At 39.9% G+C, this 22,341-nt stretch overlaps 1 protein-coding gene across 1 annotated transcript in view; it reads right to left on the reverse strand.

Annotated features, from left to right (window-relative positions):
• LOC142202984 (ADAMTS-like protein 5) overlaps nt 1-22,341 on the reverse strand; it is a 51,808-nt gene that overhangs the window by 19,371 nt on the left and 10,096 nt on the right. The window contains exons 2-7 of the mRNA XM_075273395.1: nt 10,864-10,933; nt 6,017-6,180; nt 5,303-5,363; nt 5,096-5,198; nt 3,447-3,574; nt 1,892-2,015 (exon numbers count right to left, since the gene is read on the reverse strand). Of these exons, the coding sequence (XP_075129496.1) occupies nt 1,892-2,015; nt 3,447-3,574; nt 5,096-5,198; nt 5,303-5,363; nt 6,017-6,180; nt 10,864-10,933 (650 nt within the window). The remainder of the gene's footprint in view (nt 1-1,891; nt 2,016-3,446; nt 3,575-5,095; nt 5,199-5,302; nt 5,364-6,016; nt 6,181-10,863; nt 10,934-22,341) is intronic.

Below are 22,341 nucleotides of genomic sequence, written 5' to 3' on the forward strand. Positions count from 1 at the left end.
CACTAACTGGAGATACTGTAAAGATTTCTATGGTCAGACACCACCAAGGTACAGGGGTTAATAAAATACAGAGTACATGCAAACATGGTGATTTGTGTATATTGGAACATGAATGCAAAGAATTCCATTTACTAATACTGGGAAGGAACCTGATTGTTCTCAGCTGTTTCCAGTGTACCATGATCAGCCAAGTTTCTTTACACAGGTATATCTGTCTGTTTATTCTGGATCTATTACATGTAACAGTCACGACAGTTTGTTGCTAAGTAGAATCTACATTAAAGTAACACGTAGTAGTGAACTGATCTGTTTTTCTACAGTAGCTGATCTAAGACAATATGTAATAAAAGTCATTACAAATCTGTAAAATGCATTTAATTGCATATTCAACTAAAGGCGTTGTCTCATTATGGCGGACAGCCAGAAATTTCTCCTGGAAAATCTGAAGCTTTCCAAAAAAAAAAAGAAAAAAAGTGGTGGCCGCTCAAATAATTGGCGACTATGTAATAGGTGGAACGGTCAGAGAAGCCACTTACGCCTAAGGTCTGTTTGTGCCATCCTCTAGGAGTATGAAAATGCGCCTTTTCTGACATCTATATGCCCTCTTTGGTTGTCTAACATTAGGAAAAAGTTTTTTTGTTCCCCAGAAACACCATATCCATCCATGTTTAGTACTGTAGTTCAGTTTCACTAACTAAGGCTAAGGTCCCACATAGTGAGCCACGGCAAAAAAAAAAAACACTGTCCGAAAAAACGTGGTGGAAATACATTACATTTTACATTTTTTCCTGCAGCGCTTTTCACAGAAAGTCCACAGAGTTTTCCTATGTGGACTTTCCGCTTCCATTATACCTATACAGAAAAGGTCAGCGTTTCCATATAGGTATTATCGATATGCTCTGATTTACAAAAAATGCAGTGATTTTTGAAATCATAGCTCGGCCGCAGCACTTTTTTTTTTTTTTTTTGCACGATTGAATTGATAAATTCGTACACAATTAAAAGGTAAAACATATTTGCAAAATATAAATAATTACAAATTTTACAGAATTCTAGGCCAGGGGCCCATGTTGCAGAAACACTGTGGCAAAAACAGTGGAGTTTGACAGTCCCTGCAAAGTGGATGAATTCTGGCTAATCCCCCACACATTGTAGAAACATATACGCAGCGGACATGCTGCAATTTCAATACCACATTTTTTCCAAAATGTTTTTTTTTTTTTTTTATAGAATTTTCCTCTGCAGACTTTCTGCCCCTATTATACCAAGAAGGAAAACCCCAGTATTTCCATAGGTATAGTTGATATGCAGCAATTTCAAAAACACTTACGCTAAGGCTTCACATTGCAGAATGCAGCTAAAAAAAATGTTGCAGAAAAAAAGGTTTTTCGTTGTTGCTGTTGTTTTCTTCCATTATTATTAGATGAACGTCAGCTCATATACATATTAGATCGGCAGCTGATCTGGTAGAAATAGCTGGGTTTGGTCATCACTCTGTCTATGATCACTTTTAGCCATCAACTCAGTATTATACAGTATAATAGTATACAAATGCAACCTTAGTTAGAAGTCTTTGGAATCCCATCCCAAACAAACACCTTAGCAAGTTCTTATTCTGTACAGGTTAATGTTAAACTATGAAAGAATTTCTCTAACATCCCCATCTTTACAGACAGGGAGTGCTCCTGACTGTAATAACTGGAATGTAAATACTCATGAATCAGGCGTATATTGAGCCACTGAAATTATCTGGCTGGCTGAATCAGACTGTGACCCAGTGTAGAGACAACTAGATAAATGAGCTACTGTGGGAGACATATCTCTGCCCCTGATGTCTGGACCAGCCGCGCGGCCTGTGCTCCCATTACTTTAAGTGCAACATGACAATTACCAGAAGCCGGGTACTTTGTATTATAGATATTGTGATGGTGTTGGCAGGATACATTTTGTCCTCCGCAAACCCCACAGACATCCATCTTCTCATCTGATCCAAGTATGAAATCACAGCCCACTTTCTGGGAAGACAGAGATAGAACATAATTCTACTGTATCTTTAAAATAACCTTAGTAGTAGAGCAGCTTAAATACCACAATATAAAGAATAACTTTTAAATGTTTGGATAGAGTTTGGCAGGTCAAAACTATTTTTTTTAAAAAAAAAAAGCACAATGCTAAACAGAATACGTTATATAAATCTTATTTTTTACCTTTTCTAACTGCTATAAAATAATGGTGCCTATTAAAAGAAAACAAACCCTCTCCACAGTGTGCAAGTCTCGTTCAGATGACAAACAGAAAGGTAGTAAGGGGCACCCTTTAGCCACAGTAGTTATAGGGACTAGTGGGTATAGCCTCAAGACTTATATGCCACATTAAAGGGGCTCTATCACTGGATTTTCGCTATTTTAGATAAACATATGCTTGAATAGCCTTTAAAAAGGCTACTCAAGTCCTGCTAATCATTTGTTAAAAGACCCCCCGTTTTAATGAATTATCTTTTAAACGTATATATAAATGAGCCCTACTGTGCACCATGGGCATTCCGTGCACCCCTCCATGTCATACTCTGTTCACGCCCTCCTCTCCTGGCTCTTCTATGCAAGTCCTCCTCCTGCTTTCGATTCACCGCCTCCAACTGTCTCTTTCCTGGCGGTTTTGATCCAAATCTCACACATGCGCAGTAGCACTCCCTCCAGCACCATTTCTCCACACAAAGATGGAACGTTTTGTCTAGCCCACACCGTTCCTGAACAATCAGTTCAGATGGTTTTGGTGCCAGATATGGTGTCAGATATCAGTCAAGCAGTAAGCAAGCAAGGAGGTGCAATTCTGAGCGCTGACATTCTCTACTTCTGCCTGGGGCTCTGAATCATGCGCCTTGGCTGCTACCACTTCCCTGACAGTATACAACATAGGTAGCATATCAGCCACTGAAACTAACTTCACAGATTACTTGATAATGGTGAGGGCTAGAGAAGTAAACTCTGTGCCAAAATCAGTGCAAAAGAGCCTATTAAAAGATGCATCGGTGGAGGCGGTGAAAAGTCCTCTTTAAATGTTTTTCTTTGCAGGGGTATTCTCCCCATCTGGCCTGTATCCACAACATATGTCCTGATAGATGTGGTTTCCAGGCTGCCACTTGTTTTTTTTTATGAATTCCTGTACATACTATTGGAGAGACCAGCGCATGTGTGGCTATCACTGTGGCCAAGAGACAGGGGCCAGGAGACCCTCATGCTCAAGATGCAGATCCAAATTTACTACTGTTCTAATATATTTTCCATATCTTCCTGGGATCTGTATAGACAGTATTTCCTAAACCATGACAATGAGTCTATTTTATTAACTTTATTGACATTATAGTCTATATAAAAGAGTGAGAAATAAAGATTTAAAACCAAATAAGAGGTTATAAATGTTTTATGAAATATTTTACATAGTCTTACCAGGCACTGGCCATTTATACAGATGCCATTATATTCCGAATGGCAGGACGTTCCATCCAAAACTCTGCCAAAGTTGTAATAGAAGTTTTGCCCTTGTGCCAAGCAACTTAGCTCACAGTCTCCTTGTCCTTATTAGGAAACAGAAAACCACTGAATAGTTATTCTGAAATATCATGCATGGAGATACCACAGCAAACAATATACATATGGAAAATAAAGACCGGGAAGGAAAAACACTTTATCTTTGATGATCCTTCTAATTCAGGAAGAACAGCTATTGACTTTTATTTAGGATTAGTCTTATTGTAGACATATTTGGGGTAGACCCCAAGCCACCATAGATGCTACATTATACTTTTTTTTCCACTCCCCAACATCTTTTAATTTGGCTTTACAAGCTGTAAGGAATATTGAAGTGTTGAGTCTCAGCATTGCTCTATCTAAAACAGATAGAAAGGCTCACATTCATTTGCTGGGGGCTTGCATGATCAGGCTGTGATTTTTTTCAATAACCGGTTTGGGGATTTCACATGCAGTTCTTTGTGACGCACTTGAGTGAAAAAAAAATGCCACTCTAACAGAATTAAAATACAAGAGATACTGTAGTTCTACTACATATTTCTTATTGCACCTGCATTTCTGAACATGCCCTTAGGGTCCATAACGGTAGTTGAGTGGCAGGAAGCCATACCATTACTGCATCAGAAAATAAGACCTGTTTCTATGGAGAATGACGGGTTTTATACCTAATGTTGAAGGGATTTGTAATGGTTTTCACACCAGAATTTGGAAAACTATTATTATTATTAGACCTTTTCTGGCCTGCATGGCACATGGTACTCAGTCTGCAACAAACGTGACATTACTCAAGAACATTTCAAAGTCTTTCAACCTGCTGGCTGTCACTGAAACCTGGATTAAATAGTCTGACCCTTGGTTCACATCAGCGTTGGTAATCCACCTGGGGGAGTCTGCATGGGGACCCCCCCGAACTGAATACCAAATGCAATTGCAAGCACTGTGCAGTAAAAGCACACTGACCCCATAGGCTATAATGGGGTCCATGTGCTTGCCATGCGCTGCCTGATTGAATCATGTGGACAGGAAAGTAGATTGTGAACTACTTTCCTGTCTGCATGTTTTGTGCGGAAATCTGGCGGTAAGCACACAGACCCCATTATAGTCTATGGGGATCTGTGTGCTTTTACTACACACCGCTTGTAATTGCATTTGGTATTCCGCTCGGGGATCCCCATGCGGATTTCCCCGGACGGAATACCAACGCTGATGTAAACCAAGCCTTATACTGCTTCTCCTGCTGCACTCTGTTATGATGGCTTTCAATTTTCAAACACAAGGTGACAGGCAGATTTCGGGAGGAATATGCTCTGGATTCAGAAATGAAATCTGCCCCCAAATCTGCGGCAAATTCCTCTGTGTGAACACAGCCTTAGTGGAAAGAGTGCCACTTCCCATGGCCCAAGAAATTCATTATAGCAGACATTCTAGTTAAAATCTAAGCAAGTTTTGGCACCCTCAGGTTTATTTAATATGCTATGTTACAATAAGAATTTTCCATAGAATTTACAGCAAGTAATGATGTAAAATAAAAAAAATGCATCCATACATAAATAAATAAGCATGCTTACCTGACTGGAAAGGTTCCCATCGGTAATAATTTCCCATTAAAGGCTTATGGTTGTAAGCAGAGCACTGGAAATGTCGGAAATCTGTCACTCCAGAAGGACAGTCCTATTTAGGAAACAGAATTATTATAGCAATGTCTTCACAGTATTTTCTATCAATAAAAGGACATTGAGTTATATGAGCTGCAACGTAAAACGTAGTAGACAAACCTTCATATTACACACTTGATACTGTCTAGTGTCTCCGGGGCAATCTGGGCCTGCAGAATCTCTGTTATGAAACAGCAATGGAAAAAGATTAAATGCCAGAAATCGATGAATGTAGAAATACATTTACTGTTACAAGGCATAAGATTTATTCTACAGGCAACGTGGGAGTAGAGAACATTAATAAAAGGAGACATAACACAGATATCTGAGCAAAATCGTACTTTCAATGTTAGAAGCTGCATATATAAGTTGGATGAATTTTACATTCAACAGTAAATATCAGCCACGTGTGGAAAACGGTAAATGCATCTACAGAATTGTAGAGGTTTTCTGGGACTAAAATAATGACAACTTATCCATATGATAGGTCATCTATATCAGATCAAATTTGTGGGGGTCAGACACCCTACCCCCAAACTGATCAGCTGTTGAAGAGTCCACACCATTCAGATCAACAATGTGGCCTCTTCACTACTTACGGCTGTGCTTGCTATTACAGCTGAGCTCCATTCCCCTGAATGGGACTGAGTTGCAAACAGGCCATGTGACCAGAGACATTGCATGTCCTGTGAAGTGAAAGTGATGTTCACTGGAGTACTGCTGATCTGTAGAAATCTGAGTGTCCGTCCCAGGACAATCTGATATTGATGAACTAACTAAGGACTTTCTAACCATTTTTTTTTTACTATATAATGCATATAGAAATACTGATACCTTTTAATACATTGCCTTGTACGCACTGCAGCTCCCCCTCCGCACGTCCGAGAACATGGAGACCAGCTTTGCCAAGAACCCCACTCATTGCTGGACCTCAGAGGTGGACTATGCTCAGGACCAAACCAGTTGGCAAATCCTCTTTCTATTGGTGTCCTCTGAACCTAATAAAATATGTTGAGTAAATCTGTATTTCGTTTGGTAAGATGAAAACTCTTAAAACTCTAAATGGATAACATAAAAAGCTGGTAAATCCTGGAGGCCATTGTATGCATTTAACAGAACCCAAACATGATGTTATCATTGGTTCCTGCCTACCGCAGTTTCCTTCATACTTAAGTTATGGGATGTTTAGTGCTCGGGGCACATAACAGGGCCCTCATCAGTCACATACTGTTTACATTGGCTGTATTGTGAATTTCAGCTTGGGTTGTCTGCTCCATAACACATAGTCTTAAAACAAAGTCCTTCAGAAAGACAAGGCCCGGATTTATCACAAGTGAAAAAACATGTTTCCTTTATTTCCAAAGCTTGTAAAACATGGATTTGCTAAATGCAAGACAAATAACACAAGCATGCCAAAACAGAGAAAAGGCTCATACAATCTGAATGAGTAGCATAAAAAAACAGCCAAATGCATGAGTGACAGGAGCATCACATCTTCAATCTGTAATGACAGCATTCAACCAGAAAGTCTAAAAAGCAAACAGTATGTGACATCTAAATATTCTACTGTGATCCCATATCTCCAGCTGTAATATCTCCGCTAATACTGCTGCTACCACTTTTCCACTTGTATAGTGAAAAGGAATCTGTCAGCAGAAGCACTGGTATCAAACTAATGACAGTACCTGTGGGGCTGCTTCTACACTTTCCAAAGATGCCTTTCTTATTCTGCATTGCAGCTCTGCTTTCATGAAAATTAGAATTTTATTCTTATGAACGTTATCAAAAAGCACTTTAGGCACCCAGAAGAGCAAGAGGCTGACTTCTGTCAGAGGCAGCTGCAGACAAAATGGGAGAGGTCAGACTCCAACAATGGGGGGCAGAGCTGGAGGTTAGTTAGAGTCAGCTATCTAACAGAAGAAGAATCACCCCTAAAGGACTTTTCAGCTAAAATGCAGAAGAATAAACCCTGATTTTCATAAAAATGGAGAATAAAAAGGCATCTTTGGAAACTGTAGAAGCAGCCCTACAAGGTGCGGTCATTAGTTTGATATCGATTTTCCTGTTGACAGACTCCTTTTAAAGGCTCAGGCTTGACTTCTTATCTTTTATTATAAGATGCATTTGGCCTCCATGAAAAAGAAAAAAAAAAAATCATTAGTGGTGATTAGTCAGTGGTATTGTCCTTTCCTAGTAAGTCTGATAACGCACAGACTTTGAAAGTAAGTATAAAAGCACATTTATTGATTATTGCTTGTTAACAGCCATGAGGTTCTGCAGGTAAATAGGATGACATGGACAATAAATGATTAACATAAGCGAAGACGCTGGTAACACGGAGCAGCGTCTCATCAATGTCTTCACATGTCTAAACTACACTGGAGTAATAAAACACGAACTCAGACTCTTATGACCAATATACCCTAGGTAGTAGGTATTCTATCAGTCCAATATTGAGGTCTACTCAAATTGAATTTCGAATTTTCGAATATTTCCCTACTCGCTCATCTCTACTGTATACGTTTTTTAATGCCTACGTTATCCTAGTTCCTGTCCACCTCCCCTGCATAGTTATTGGTTTAAAAAAAAGCGCCAGAGAAGGTGGGAGGGAATTGAATTTTTACTGCGTTTACTGCTTGGTATTCGACCGAGTACGAGTATTTCGAATACCGTAGTAGTTGATCGAATACTATTCGCTCATCTCTATCAAACACTCATTCTGGATCATTGTCTCATATTAACATGCCAGTGATCAAACAACAAATGGCTAAACACTCATTTTACAGCCGATCACATTATGGCAGCACATCAAGCTGTGTAAACAAGTATGCGCTGCAGACAATAATGAAACGGTGTGTGTTCGATCAATTGCATCAGAATCAGTCACAAACAGCATCAATGATTGATCCATGTAAGGTCACTTTCACATGGTCAGTATTTTGCATCAATCTCTGTAAGCAAGAACCAAAAGTGGAACCTATGTAGAGTATAAGTATAATGACAAGACGTGCGCCCCTTCTGTGTTTTGGAACTGCTCTTGGTTTTGGTTTACAAATACTGTATGCATAGCCTGTAGGTCCTGGGTCCCAATGCAAAGTCTATAAAAGGACCCTACTTAGCATGTGCATCTATAATACTGACGTCTTCTTATATTATAGAGAGGCCTAGGGGTCCCTGCAGACACCAGGGCCTGGTAGTGATGGTTACCTCTGCGCCCACTGTAGTATACTACTGCTAATAGAGGCGCGTATTTGTATTACCGGTATTTTGTGATTACTACCCTGTCCTTGTGTATATCTCCTTGTCTTGGTGTTAAATGGATTTCTAATTATTGTTATCCTAAATTTATTTTGCAAACTTAATAAAAAGAGATTAAACACAAATGAATGAAGGGCTATACTGTCAAATGTATGCATGTTACTAGCAGAAATTCTGCCACTGTAAAAGAGCCTTAAAGGGGTTGTCCCATCTAAAGGATCCTATCTATACTGCTAGTTTATGTGGATTTAAGACTTTTCCTAAATGCATTACTTTATCAAAACTGCTTTGTTTGGCCGTTATCTTAATTTATTCACTTCATTGTTTACACTCCGTTTCTATGGCCCTTGGGATTATCTGCTCATTTGTAAAGTGATGTAGCTGCCTGCTCTCAGGGGGGGAGGGAGGGGCTGGGAGCAGCTCTGAGCCGTTTGTGTCTGATAAGTAGTGGAGCTTCTCAGATAGGGGAGGTGAGAGCTTCTGGATTTCTGAGCTCTTATCAGTCGGTTTAATTGAATTTGGCTGATAAGGGCTGAGATAGGGAGTCCTCTGTTTGTACCTCTGTATGTAATGCAATTCCAGCTCTGCTACATCAGCTTCACACTGTGGCAATTCATAAACAACCAATCCAGTGCAAGTGAAACCCCGCCCACCAATGTGCCGAGAAAAGCAGGAAGTGAATAGAGCACAACAGCCTGCAGGTTGATGAACAAGCGTCATGGGAATACCCCTTTAAGAAGCTGTGAGCTTTTGTAGTTCTCTTTAGTAGTTCTCAAGATGTATACGGTATATAAGAAGTTTCATGTATCTTTAAAAGCAATTTTCTATCCAAATGAGAGGTTACACCCAGATTACCCATCAAGCTGCAGCTTGAAACAAAAAAAAAAAAAAAAAATCAGACACGCCAGACCTGCTGAAATGTTATTTACAGGGGTGTTGAAAGGAATAGTTTATTTTTTTTCTGGAGTAAAAATGTTTTACCCACCCCCAGGTCACAAGTTTTTAGTTGCTTAGATAAAGCACAGAAAAAAAGGTGGACTTTGAGAAGATTCCAATAAGTCTGCACTTTGTACTCACCTGTAAAGTCTAAGAGCTTGGAGAGGGCGACGACGTGCTCACACCTCAGGCTGCTCTTACAAGTTTCATCAATTTAGTAATAAACTTTACTTTTTAAGTTCACCTGAACTCTACAGATCATCAGATCATTACAACAAAGTTTTGAATGAAGCAAGGCACGGCGAGACAGCAGCAGACAATGGGGGACATCTATCAATCCCTTTACACCATTTTTCTGGTATAGAAGGATGATAGTGTGGTTTCACATATGGTGCATCAAAGGTGCAACAGAACCCCTGTTGTGCGCTTCGCTCGCCACAGATCAGGGGTGGCTGCATAGATTAGATCCAGTGAATAGCAAACCTTCTTATCTTTGGTCAATTTTTTTTTTTTTTACAATACTTAAGCAGAATTGTTCTAGGTTTTCATAGGCATGTTAGAAGTTGTGGTACAGATGACACAATGTATAATTGTCAGAGCTTTTGTCTCATCATGTAGAATACATATACAATATATTATACAACATATTCTACTGACCGTCCAGAATCATTAAGGGTTGGTTCACATCTGTGTTGGTAATCTGTTCGGGGGAGTCCGCACGGAGACCCCCCCAAATGGAATACTAAATGCAATTGCAGGCGTTGTGCAGTAAAAGCACACAGACCCCATAGACTATAATGGGGTCCGTGTGTTTGCCGCCAGATCTCTGCATAGAATATGCAGACATGAAAGTAGTTCACAATCTACTTTCCTGTCCGCATGACTCGTGCGGGTAGCGCGCAGCAAGCACACGGACTCTATTATAGTCTATGGGGTCCGTGTGCTTTCACTGCACAGCGCTTGCAATTGTGGTTGGTGTTCCATTCGGGGGTCCCCATGTGGACTCCCCTGGACAGAATACCAATGCAGATGTGAATGATGGGTAAGGATCTAGTAGGCAAGTGAGATGACTTGATAACTTCAATAGGTAATTGTGAAAAGGAGATAAGATTTATTCAGAATACATTGTATTTTATGACTGGATCTAGCATTGTAATTGTCATTAAAGGGTGATGAGAATATCTCCCTCCCTTGGTAAATATGTGTGATGTTGTTAAATTATTGATCGGTTTAGTAAAGAGTTCATGAAATATGTCTTATGTCTTTCTGGATCACATTATAGAACATAACCTGACATCTGAATAGCACGTAACCTCCTCAGTGTTGAAGCCTATTTTACTTCTATATGCTTGGTTGGTCAAAAACAATTAAAATACAGGCAGCCGGACAAGCAAGGTTTAACACCTTAACCTCATTATAAATGACTAGTAGTGAAAATGGGCATCAGTCTCTGCCAGGATAATAACGCGCCATAAACTATACCTTACCTGGCTGAAGGATGGAATAATAAGAAGAACCAAAACTGCATACAGAGAAGCCAAACATTGATATTCCAACCTGTAAAGAAAAAAAGTACGGTAAGTAGTAAGTAAATGAAAATTGAAGACGTTTTTGGCAAGTATTATACCTAGGTGCCATACCGCTGAGAATACAGGATTGTGGCAGCATGTCACTAGAATACAATATTTAGAGTTTCACAGCATATTAGAGGTCGACTGCAACAGATAACATTTTTTTTGGCACTAGCTCTTTAGTGTACCCCCAATGGGTGTAGACGATGAAATAACACTACATGGACAAAGTCTTGTTATAAAGGAAATCTGGTTTCTCAATGGTTAGTATTGTTTTGGATGGTACCACACACAGCCACTACAAAATATATAGAGATTCCTCTTAAGGATGAAACGGCAATCAATGGATAGCTGCGCTCCTCTCAATCAACTGATGGGTGCCAGGAGCTGGACCTCAACTGGTCTGATATTTATGGACACTTCTAAGAACAGGCACTCTAGTTTCCTCTCTCACTCCAAAGGCATACTGATGGGGAATTTGGTACAGTGTTGACAATATCTGTAAAGAGCTGCAGAATATGATGGGGCTATACAAGTGAGCAAAGTAACAAATAATTGATTGATATTATAATCCTGGAACATCCCATTAATTTAAATTGGGCGTTTTTGTGCCACAAACTTTTGTAGAGCCCTACTGGGGGTTTACTAAACCATTTTGTTTACCCTACTCTTTGGAAACTCGAGCAGTCAAACAAAAAAGTTTTTACGATAGGTGGCAAAAAAAAGTCTCCCTTGGCTGCTTTCTGCAATCCATAAGCACCAAGGTATAAACTACATTTTAACAGAGGGGAACTGCTCTACCTACAGTTCATGTTGTACTTAAGAAACAAGGCAGGTATATAGACTTTGGCGCCACAAAAGAAGGCCTAGCAACTGGAAATGTAAAATTCTAATCAAAATCTTTCTCTGATTTTTATGCTTACTTTGAAACTAGAGAAATGTTGTACATGGTGTAAAGGTAAAGCATTAATTTCTACATGATATTTTACTAAAATGTAATATTAATATAATATGTGATATTATATTTATTAGCCCTGTGCATAGCTCAAAGAACAAAGCCTTTATTAACCCTGTCAGTAAAGAAATGTTTAAAGATATCACTTGACCTCGGTTCCTGTAATACACAGTCATAACAGCTTGTTGGATTGACTCATAATGAAAGAAATGTTCCTGATCGGAGAGATTAGGCGCTAAAGGAAGTGCATGAAGAGGAGTGTAGGTTGTGGTTGCCTGAATGACTGACACGTTGATGCTATGGTGTCAGCCAGGCCCTCTGGACAGGAACCATTCAAAACCTTTAATTCCACTAAACAGCATAAAGTGCGCCCAGACCTTTACTGAAAAGTTTTATGTTACATCGTATGACAGACATTTCCACCTCCTACTCCAGTTCTCCCATGATATTAGTCAATGTATGTTTCCTAGTTCCCATTGTTCCCATTACAATAAAGCCTTCAAGTCCATCATACAATGTTAATAGTTTACTCCCCACCTCAAGACCCAGCCAATATATTATATACTAGCAATTACTGGGATAAGAGCTTGTCACTCACAATAATACTTTAATAATCCGACACGCCAGGTCATCACTTATGACAAGATACCTGATACATGTATAATGAAAGCCAAAAAGACTTGTGCTCCTTGACCTGTCCCAAAGTTCAACTTTGAGATCTTATCAGAACTAGATGTGGCTTTTAGATTCTGTCTGTCCAAAATGAGACCACCCCCACCTCATATCCTAAGGAACATCAACACCTGTTAATCCACAGGTATCATTAGTGCACAAGTCCCTAAAAACAGCTTTCAGGGACTAACGTTTAAGAACAGCTATGTTAAAGAAGGAGCAGTGTTCCCATTGTATTGCTAGACACTAAGAATGTCCAAATAACGTTTTTGTAATAGTAGTCACATGGCCATTCTAGGAACACATTGCGTGGAGTTTATCAACCCCTCTACACCAGTTTTCTAGCGTTTTCTTTCCCCGTTCTGCACCTCGCTCGCTATTTCCCATGAATCAGTCTGATATATTTATTAGAACTCAGGTGTGGGTTACAAAGGAAATCTATGCCGGAGCCTCTTGATAAATGAGGTACACCTTACGCCTGCTGGGGCCTGCATTAGGTTTTAGTAAATCAGTCCCATAGGGGCTAGTCACGTTTTGGTTTTTTGTGGTTTTTTGGTGGTCTATTTAAAAGACAGTCAATAAATGGGACACAGTCAACTTATGCTGCAAGTTTTTTGGGCTGCATGTAGATGAATTTTATTTCAATCTCCGCCATTTTGTTTCTGCTGTACAAATTTTCCCACCCATTCAGAAGCAAATCTCTCCTTTGTCCAGTGTAGATATAACATCCAAGCACCACCATATAAGGACCAGGCATAGTAATGTATTCCAATGTACATGGCACAGAAGAAAGGCATCTGCCCAGACAGAGGCTTAACTTACTCATACCCACCAGGTAAAGAGTGCCACAGCTTGAGAATCACTTATGTCTTACTTCACATACCTGACAATTTATTAAACATTATTTTACCCGAAAAGAAGCCACTAAAGCCCTGGTCATTTGTTCTGTTTTATAGCCCCAATGTGGTTGTACGGAGATGACTACATGACTTGCGTTTACAATGGATAAGAATAGAATGTTCCTTCTGCTTATACAAGAAATGAGTCAACATGAAAGTTACTATTTTCAGCCTTATTTGTGAGGTTTTGTGTTTGCATAGTATTACATGTGACAAGGTGTGGATTTCTGTAGACAGATCAATCATATTTCTCACCACTATGGCAGTGTGTGTTCACCTACCAAGATAATGCAAACAAGAGCAAAAAGCCAAGAATTCTACAATGTCTACATTCCTGTAAAGTGATAACCAGTCGCATAGCAAACAAGGGGATTCTATGTGTAATCCTGGAAATAATGGAAAAAACTGCCAGGATCTGTTATTGTCTATCCTGTTTTGACCTTTGCATGACGTTCCCATTTCAGTCATGGGGATCTGGTTTCATGAGTTTATTGTCAGACAAATAAATAATCAGACAGTGATCAACTAGTATATATCTTGTGTATTTGCATATATATATATATATATATATATATATATATATATATATATGCAAATGACTATACGAGTCCAAGATATAGGCGCAGCCATCTTATCTTATAGATGACATATGTTCTGCAAACCTCTGTCGGACATATTTGTCCAGGGCATATACCGCCAATGTGTTTCTATTATGTTTCGATAAAGTATGGTATTTTATAAATTTTCATTCTTCTGTGCTTGACCTTTCTTTTGTGCTTCTATTTAGTTGGTTTGAAGTACTTTATCTATTTATAGAGATGTGCCTTATAGCACCTAGACACTGGTCTTCCATTTTCTAAATATATACTGCTTGTGCTGTTTTTCCATGTATGTTTTATTTATCATATACCTCCAATGGTAGACTTAAACGTAATTTATACAGGCCTTATATTCGATGTAGTCAAATGCACCTTGCTTTTGGCTTCTTTACTACACCACAACCCTTTACAAATGAGCATGTCTCATAATTATGGTGGTATTATGGAAATTATATACACACACAGTGCTGTACAAAGGTTTTAGGCAGTTATAGAAAAAGTCCTGCAAAGTAAGGCTAGGTTCATAATAGTGCTTGGTCTGCCATGCAGAACCCTGTCTGCCTTAAAAAAAATTTAAAAAAAGTTAGCTGCGGAAACAGACGGGCACCATAGACTGTAATGATTTTACACTGAATTTTGTGGAGAAAAAAAGTCCTGCTTGACTTTTCCCTCCGCCAATTTAAGCGGAATCTCAGGCGGATTCGTCCAGACACTAATGTGAACCTAGTATAACAATGCTTTCAAAACTAGGAAAGTTAATAATTTTGTTAATTGACAAAAATAAACTAAGTAATTAAACAAAATAGACATCAATATTTGGTATGACTTCCCTTTGGAGGATAATATGGCATACACAGAGCCCTAATGTCAACACCAATCAGTCTGTCTGGGATTAAGTGAAGAGACAGAAGGATTTGAGCAAGCCTACATCCACAGATGATCTGTGCTTAGTTCTACAAGATTTTTGGAACAACCTCCCTCCTGAGTTTCCTCAAATACGGTGTATAAGTGTACCAAGAAGAACTTATGCCATTTTGATGGCAAAGGGTATTGATGTGACTGAGGCCCCATTCACATCTGTGTTCGAGTTTCTGTTCAAGTAGTCCGCTTGGGGACCCCCGAATCAAAACCTATTCACATTAAAAAGCGGTTACCTGGGAAACCACATGGATCCCATAGACCAGGGGTCCTCAAACTGCGGCCCGAGAGCCACATGCGGCCCGCCAAGCACTTCTGACTGGCCCCGCCGACAACGCCGGCAGGCGTGCATTTATAATGAAGCTCCTGGGGAGCTCGGGCCAGGCCATGGAGCGCACTTCACTTTACCTATTGGAGGGCACCGCTCCCGATGTCTGTGCGACCTGCTCTGCCTCGGCCCACTGTTTAAAAAGTTTGAGGACCCCTGCCATAGACTATAATGGATTCCGTACTATAAGGAAACCACATGGACCTCATTTTAGTCTATGAGGTCCGTGTAGTTTCCTTAGATAATCGCTTTTCAACCCAAACTCAGATGTGAATGGGGCCTAAGTTTTTGCTTTTTTTACAAAAATAAACCACTAACACTTCTATTTTTGAAGGCATTTTACGTTGCAGCATTTTTCCACACCTGCTCACAACTTTTGCACTGTTGCAAACTTTAGTACTGTATATATATAAAATTAGAAAATCTGCTAAAATAAAGAATAAAAACAATGGACAACCCTTGTATTAACCCTAGTCATTAACCTGGTAATACTAGGATCACCATCTCTACCTGATAAAAAATAAAGCAGAATGAAGCCAAAAATGTATGAAGAAGTACACATGGTGAAATCCAGAACTGATGCACTGTATTCTTCAATGGGTATGTGCTATGTAGAAGAACATGGCACACATGTTCCAGAATGGCGCACTACTTGAACAGCACACCAGTATCATTTTATAGTCCCCACTTAATATATCAATATATAAAAAAATACAAGCATAAAATCCATTCACCATCTGTGAAGAGAGAGACAACAGAGATCTGTAAAGAGAATAAGCAGGGCACTCACATATACATGAATGCCTGGCTGGACTGAGCATACAAACAGTACTTTGAAAATAAATGTAAGCAAGTGTTCAAAAAATGCTGTAAAATAAGAATCCTCTCAAAAATAAAAGTATTGATCGTATATTTTTGACAAATAACAAAAGTAAATGAATAAGCAAAAGAGAAATCTAAATCACATCTACATTTGGTGTGACCTCCCTTTGGAGGAGAAGTCCTGGAAATGATGATATGTCCCCAGAGTCCTGATCTCTCTCTTGAAAACACAAAGATGTGAACAAGGATAAATCCACAGAAGACCTGTGGTTAGTTCTCCAAGGCGTTTGGAACAATCTCCCTGCCAAGTTCCTAGAAATTATGTACTGATGCAGTTTTTGAAGGCAAAGGGTGGTCACACCACATACTGATGCAATGTATCTTTTTTTTTTGATCGTTTATTTAATTTTGTTAATTGACAAAAAATACCATATAAGAACAAACCCATCTATTTTATAAAGCATTCTTACTTTGCAGCATATTTTTCACATCTCCCTGCAACTTTTGCACAGTACTATATGTCCTGAACAGGGAGATGAGAGGCTTAGGCTTTGGCAATGGCTTATCATCCATAGAACAAAAGGATCAGCAGTTGAAATCAAACAGCCCAATGCTTATGTCCCCCTGAATTTGCCATAAAGAAAAAGAAAGGAGGCCACCATACACATCAGAAGGTTGGTTGTTCCCTCCAATATTGGTGGGTTCACCCAACATACATGTTTTCATCTCAGCAAACTATGCCTTATAAACAGAATAGGGCAAAACATGCAGATTGGTGCGGGTCTGACTACTCTGACCTCATTGATCAGGTGAATGGAAGAGATTTGTCCCATGATCAGCAGTGGTCGGGCAGCCCTTTTGTGGTTCAGACACCATTTGCATCTTGGCCAACAATGGGCTGTGGCGTAGCAGGGAATAGGGTAATTCTGAAATGTGCAAATATGTGTCAAACACTCGACACACATTGCGGTCCAAGGCAACCCAACTAATAGGTGGTGTAATTTTAGACAAAACTGTAATATTCAGGTATCATTCAACTCAATCCACTTCATAAATTTGGCACATCTGTAGACGGCCTGGTTGAAATTGCTGCTGTCTAAGTATTAGACAGGATTAGTAAATCTGCCTCAGTATCTGTAAATTATACTTTATTATGAAAACTTTTAAGAAAATCTTCAAAGGGTAAACTACTAAGAGTACTTTTGGACTGAAGTTATTGACTGCTTTAGAAGTATAACTCTTTGATCTAATTTGGGAAGGAGAAAAAGAAAAAGCAAAATAGTAGATTATCTTTTCAACATATCTGCTGCCACATAAGGGTACACTTAGTAGTCTGGGCTCACGTAGATGCTAAAGAAAAAAAAAAAATCCTATTCTTAGGTGTATATACTTCTATATGTCCAGAAGAGCCTGTGCAAGTACCTGCAGGAACTTGGGTAATGCAAGTAGTGTAACAGCCCCACTTCTCGTCAAACTAAAAAGTGACAGGTGCCCCGCCCCTTTTATGACGTAGCCACGCCCCTTTTATTACATGACCACGCCCCTTTTTATATGATTATTTTGACGTCACTACGCCCATTTATAATTAACTCCCCCCCCACCCCACCCCCCACCCCCCCTATACCTTTTATTATGATGTTCCGCCCCTTTTTATATACGCTCTCCTTTTGCGCTGGCATAAATGATATTTCTTTGATAGAAAGGAATATCATTCATTTCAGCGCAAAAGTGCCCGCCCCCTTTTTATATATGCTTTCTCCTTTTGCACTGGCATGAATGATATTTCTTTAATATTAAAGGAATATCACTCATTCCATCGCAAAAAGTGTCTATAGTTTTATTTAAGATAAATAATATACCTATTTATTGTTGGTGTAAGCAGCTATGTACTTCAGCACCGCTGCGTGGCGCCATGAGTCAAGCTCATACACATCCACCCCAGAAGACGGCAAGACATATTGTGACATGGCCGTACAAAGTTCCCCTAATACAACTATGGACCGTGCTTCTGCGCAGGCGTGTAGTGCAAAAACATGTCTTGACATGTAGAGGACCTGGACGCAATGAGCGATTGGCATGACCGCACATGGCTTTTCAGCAGGACTTACGGTACATTCTGCGTACGAGTAAAAAACCACAAACACACAGCATTTATTTTAAAAAATATATAATAATTTTATTCAGAATACCAAAAAAAAAAAAAAACAAACACAAACACATGAAATATCATTATTACAATGTTAACCACGCCTGCTGTAATAGTGGAAAAGTTCTCACTTTAGGTAATAAAGTCGCATGGGGCAGTCCCGAGGCTGTGGGTGATGAGGGAAAAATGTGGGTTCTGGACCGAGGTAGTTCTGAAGTTGAGGGATGAGTCAAATTCATTTTTAAAAGGTCCAGATTTTCCCTTCTGGTCGGATTACCCACTACACTGGAGGGTATATTTAATTCGGCCATCGAGCTGAAAAATACATCCCAGCCGGGAGGCGTATTCTTTTTCACCAAGCTGTGACTCTGCGTGGCGTGTTTAATGAGATCCAACATATTAGATCCGGGGATCGGTTCCCCTCTGTAAATAAATTCACCTTTGTCATTCCAGGCTGTGACATCTGATTTCTGATCCATTTTGCTCAGTATAATTTCTGCGCTCCTTTTAAAGCGCGGGCTGACACTGTCAACAATTTCACGGATTGAAGCATTTTTATCAGGTAGTGTATTTGACAATTGCTGGTGGTCGGTGAGAGGAGACGCAATAAGGTTCAAACTAGATAACTCGGTCGTCTCCTGTTTTACAAGATTCAAGTACCTCGCTAGCACCTCTGTGTATCTCTTAATTTTCACATCATCAGGGAGATCTCTGCGCTGTAAAATGTTGTTAAGCTCTTCCTCAAGAGTATGCAGGGTATTTTGGCGCATAGTGGGTGCTGGTGTAATAGTCTGTTTTAGTTTGTTAAGTTCACTTTTAGGAACCAGGTACATTTTCTCTGCGTGTTCCATTACTTATTAGCAATAAGTCCAGCTATTAGCGGTATAGCAAAACTCAGCAGAGGTCCTATAAATCCGCCGCACTGGTTCACTATGCGCTTCTTTTTCTTTGCAGCAATACATTTATCTCCCAGCTGTCTTATAGCCTTACGCCATTTTTTGAGTATATTCTTCTGTCTCTCTTTTAGAGGAATTCTACCTTTCAAAATATTTAAAGCAATTTCACCTATGGCCTGTATTAAATCTCTACTGGCATTGCGTAAAATTGATGTCCTGAGCGGCGGGGGTGCCTTCACCAGAGTTTTTAAGAGGTGCCAGTTACGGCGTATTCTCTCAGACATCTTGTCGATACTATGCGCAGGACATAGAATGTGACTAGATCTCTAAGTTTTTGTCTTATTAACCTTTGATTTTCTTTTGAACATAGGCAACTGGTAAATCTGGTGGAAACAAACCCGCTCTTAATCGCATATCCTCAGGAGTAGAACCTCTTAAGTCTACTAACAAATAACCGTAAGGGTTACGTGTCGCGTCTTCAAAAGCTTCTAAAAAGAAGCGTGTTTTCCCCGGGTACATCTGCCGTGCTAGTGTCATAACTTGTAATTTATCACGAGGATTATTAAAGAGAACCATGTACTTTGTGTTTAAAGCTATCGTTCTACTCTTTTTACCCTGACAAAATATGTTCTGAACTAAATAGAAAATGCTCAGATTTCTGTGATGTACGTACTTGGTGAAAGCCTTCTCTATCTCGCCATTCTGGCTAGCGCTCTCCATGAGATCATCAACAATTGTCAAATTTACCTTGTCAGGTGGAAATAGTTCGTCATCTATAAAAGTTGCCGGTAGGCCTTCAATAAAACGTATGTTAGGAATGGTGCGAGACAGATCATCGTATAATTTTTGCCAACATGCATAAAACCAGACAATATTTTCGGGTTTGTGTGATAAATGAGTGTCAGTGTTATGTAACAATTGTTTTACAAAATAGCTTTTCCCTGAATTACTTGGTCCCGCTAAAATGCATGAGAATGGGTGTTGTAATCGAGGATCCATGATAATGATAGCGGCGTCCAAAATTTTCCCAATTATATTCTAGGGCAAACCGGTATTCTAATCGGCGCAGCTGCCGTAGACTGCGCTGTAGACGCCCTATTTCTTCTCTTGATCCACGGCCGTGTATTTCAATGTTCATGTGTCTCACAAGAGCGTTCCACAAATCTAGTAAACACATGAAAAAATGGAGTGGAGTAATGTAACAAGACTAATACCCGAAAGGAAGTGTTGTAAAATCATCAAGCATATGACGTTTTGTGTAAACACATCTCTGTGTTTTACTCAGAGGACGCGTCTCAATACCCCAGTATTTCTTATTACGAACAATGCCAGGCTGTTGAACAAATAACGATTTCTGGGTGTGAGCGTCTGAATTGCGGGGGTAGTCCAAAACTAAATCTTTTAAACTGTCAAAATTAATAACCTGGCTATTGGCGACATTCAGTGTTATCCCCTTAACTTTCAAGACAGTCTTACCAGTGTTCAGTTTGTAGCCGTATGTTTTTGGGCCTGCAGATACAAACTCAGTTATGTAGGAGTCATCGGGTATTTCACTGGTCAATTCACCCAGATAGTCGCCTAAAGGCGGACACCACTCACCATCACGATGGATGAAGATGACAGAGTCTGTGTCGTGGTAGAGACACCGTTCCTGCAGTCTGTCCAGTAAGTTGTACAGTTCAAGTCTGGCATAAGCGGTAGTAAAGCAAGCTATAAAGATGTTTGTGTTTCTGTTGACCGTGTAGTGATCTTTTACATATTTCCAATTGACAGTGGCCGTTTCATCGTCTACAAAATTGAGCTCTGAGACTTCATAGTAGGGATTATATACCTCTCGCCAAACAACATTTTGATTCGATAACAATATCAATTCTAAACGACTTAGGACGTCCTGTAAGGTTTAAATACGGCAAAAGTATTGTGCGTCTGCATTTTAGACCCCACAAGGTGCTGAACGCATAAAATGCTATCCCGCAGAGCATATGGGGACCCGACTGTTTATGCGCGTTACTACGTAGCACAAGCTGGCCGCGGTTTGGAAGGCTTCCGCGGCGATGAGTACATGTATGGAGCAGGTCTCGCTGGTATATTTAGAGGACTTTTTAGAAGAGCTGTACCTTTATTTAGAAGAGGAATTGAGTTAGTAAAACCGCATGTAAAAACGGCTGTGCGAAACATCGCTAAAGACGCTGTTACATCTGTATCAGCAGCAATGATGAACAAAATCAACAACACGGCTGATGAGCAGAAGGGTTCGGGTCTTGTATATACTGTAAATACGAACCGTAAAAGAAAAAGGCGTGCCCTTTCACCGCTACCCCCGATACTCATGAATAAGAAACCTAAGCGTAAAAGAAGTCGAGGTCATAAGCCTGTAAGACGAACACGCGAGGACATCTTCTAATCATCCGCCATGGCATTCGTTCACGATGCATCTGAGGAGTGTACGAAATCTGAACTCGATATTTTCGATATACCACCTACTCAAACAAGTATTGAAAAATCTTTCTTTGTGGAAGCGCAGCCGATCGCTGCTCTGACGGACAACGCGCCTCTGGAGTTCTTCATCTCCGGCACATCGGATTTTTATTATGACCTTAACAACACTTTTTTATACATAAACTGTAGAATTGTGAAACAGGATAACACGGCCATCGCTGACGGCGCCCGTGTGGGCTTTATTAACTACCCTATAGCAACTCTTTTTAATCAGGTGGATGTTACCCTGGGTGATAGACTTATATCCCAATCTGATAATCTATATTCCTACCGCGCATATCTTGAATCCTTGCTGAGCTACAGCAATCAAGCCCTCGAATCGCAATTTACAGCAGGCCTGTTCTATAAAGATACCGCGGGGTACCATAACACCCGCACTCTTGATGGTGAAAATTTGGGGTTTATCAAAAGAGCTCGGGCAACCGCACGCTCTAGACCTGTAGAGCTTTTAGGACCCATTTTTGCTGATATTTTTAATCAGCCCAAGCTGTTACTTAATGGTCTGGATCTGAAGATAAAACTCTCGAGGAATAAAGACACTTTTTGTCTCATGTCGGCTGATGCTGAACCGTACAAGATACAGATTCTCCAGGCCGCACTCTATGTCAAACGTGTTCAGGTATCTCCTGCGGTCAGAATAGGCCACAGTCAAGCCCTTCT

The sequence above is a fragment of the Leptodactylus fuscus genome, chromosome 5, assembly GCF_031893055.1.
Source record: "Leptodactylus fuscus isolate aLepFus1 chromosome 5, aLepFus1.hap2, whole genome shotgun sequence".
Lineage (NCBI taxonomy): Eukaryota > Metazoa > Chordata > Amphibia > Anura > Leptodactylidae > Leptodactylus > Leptodactylus fuscus.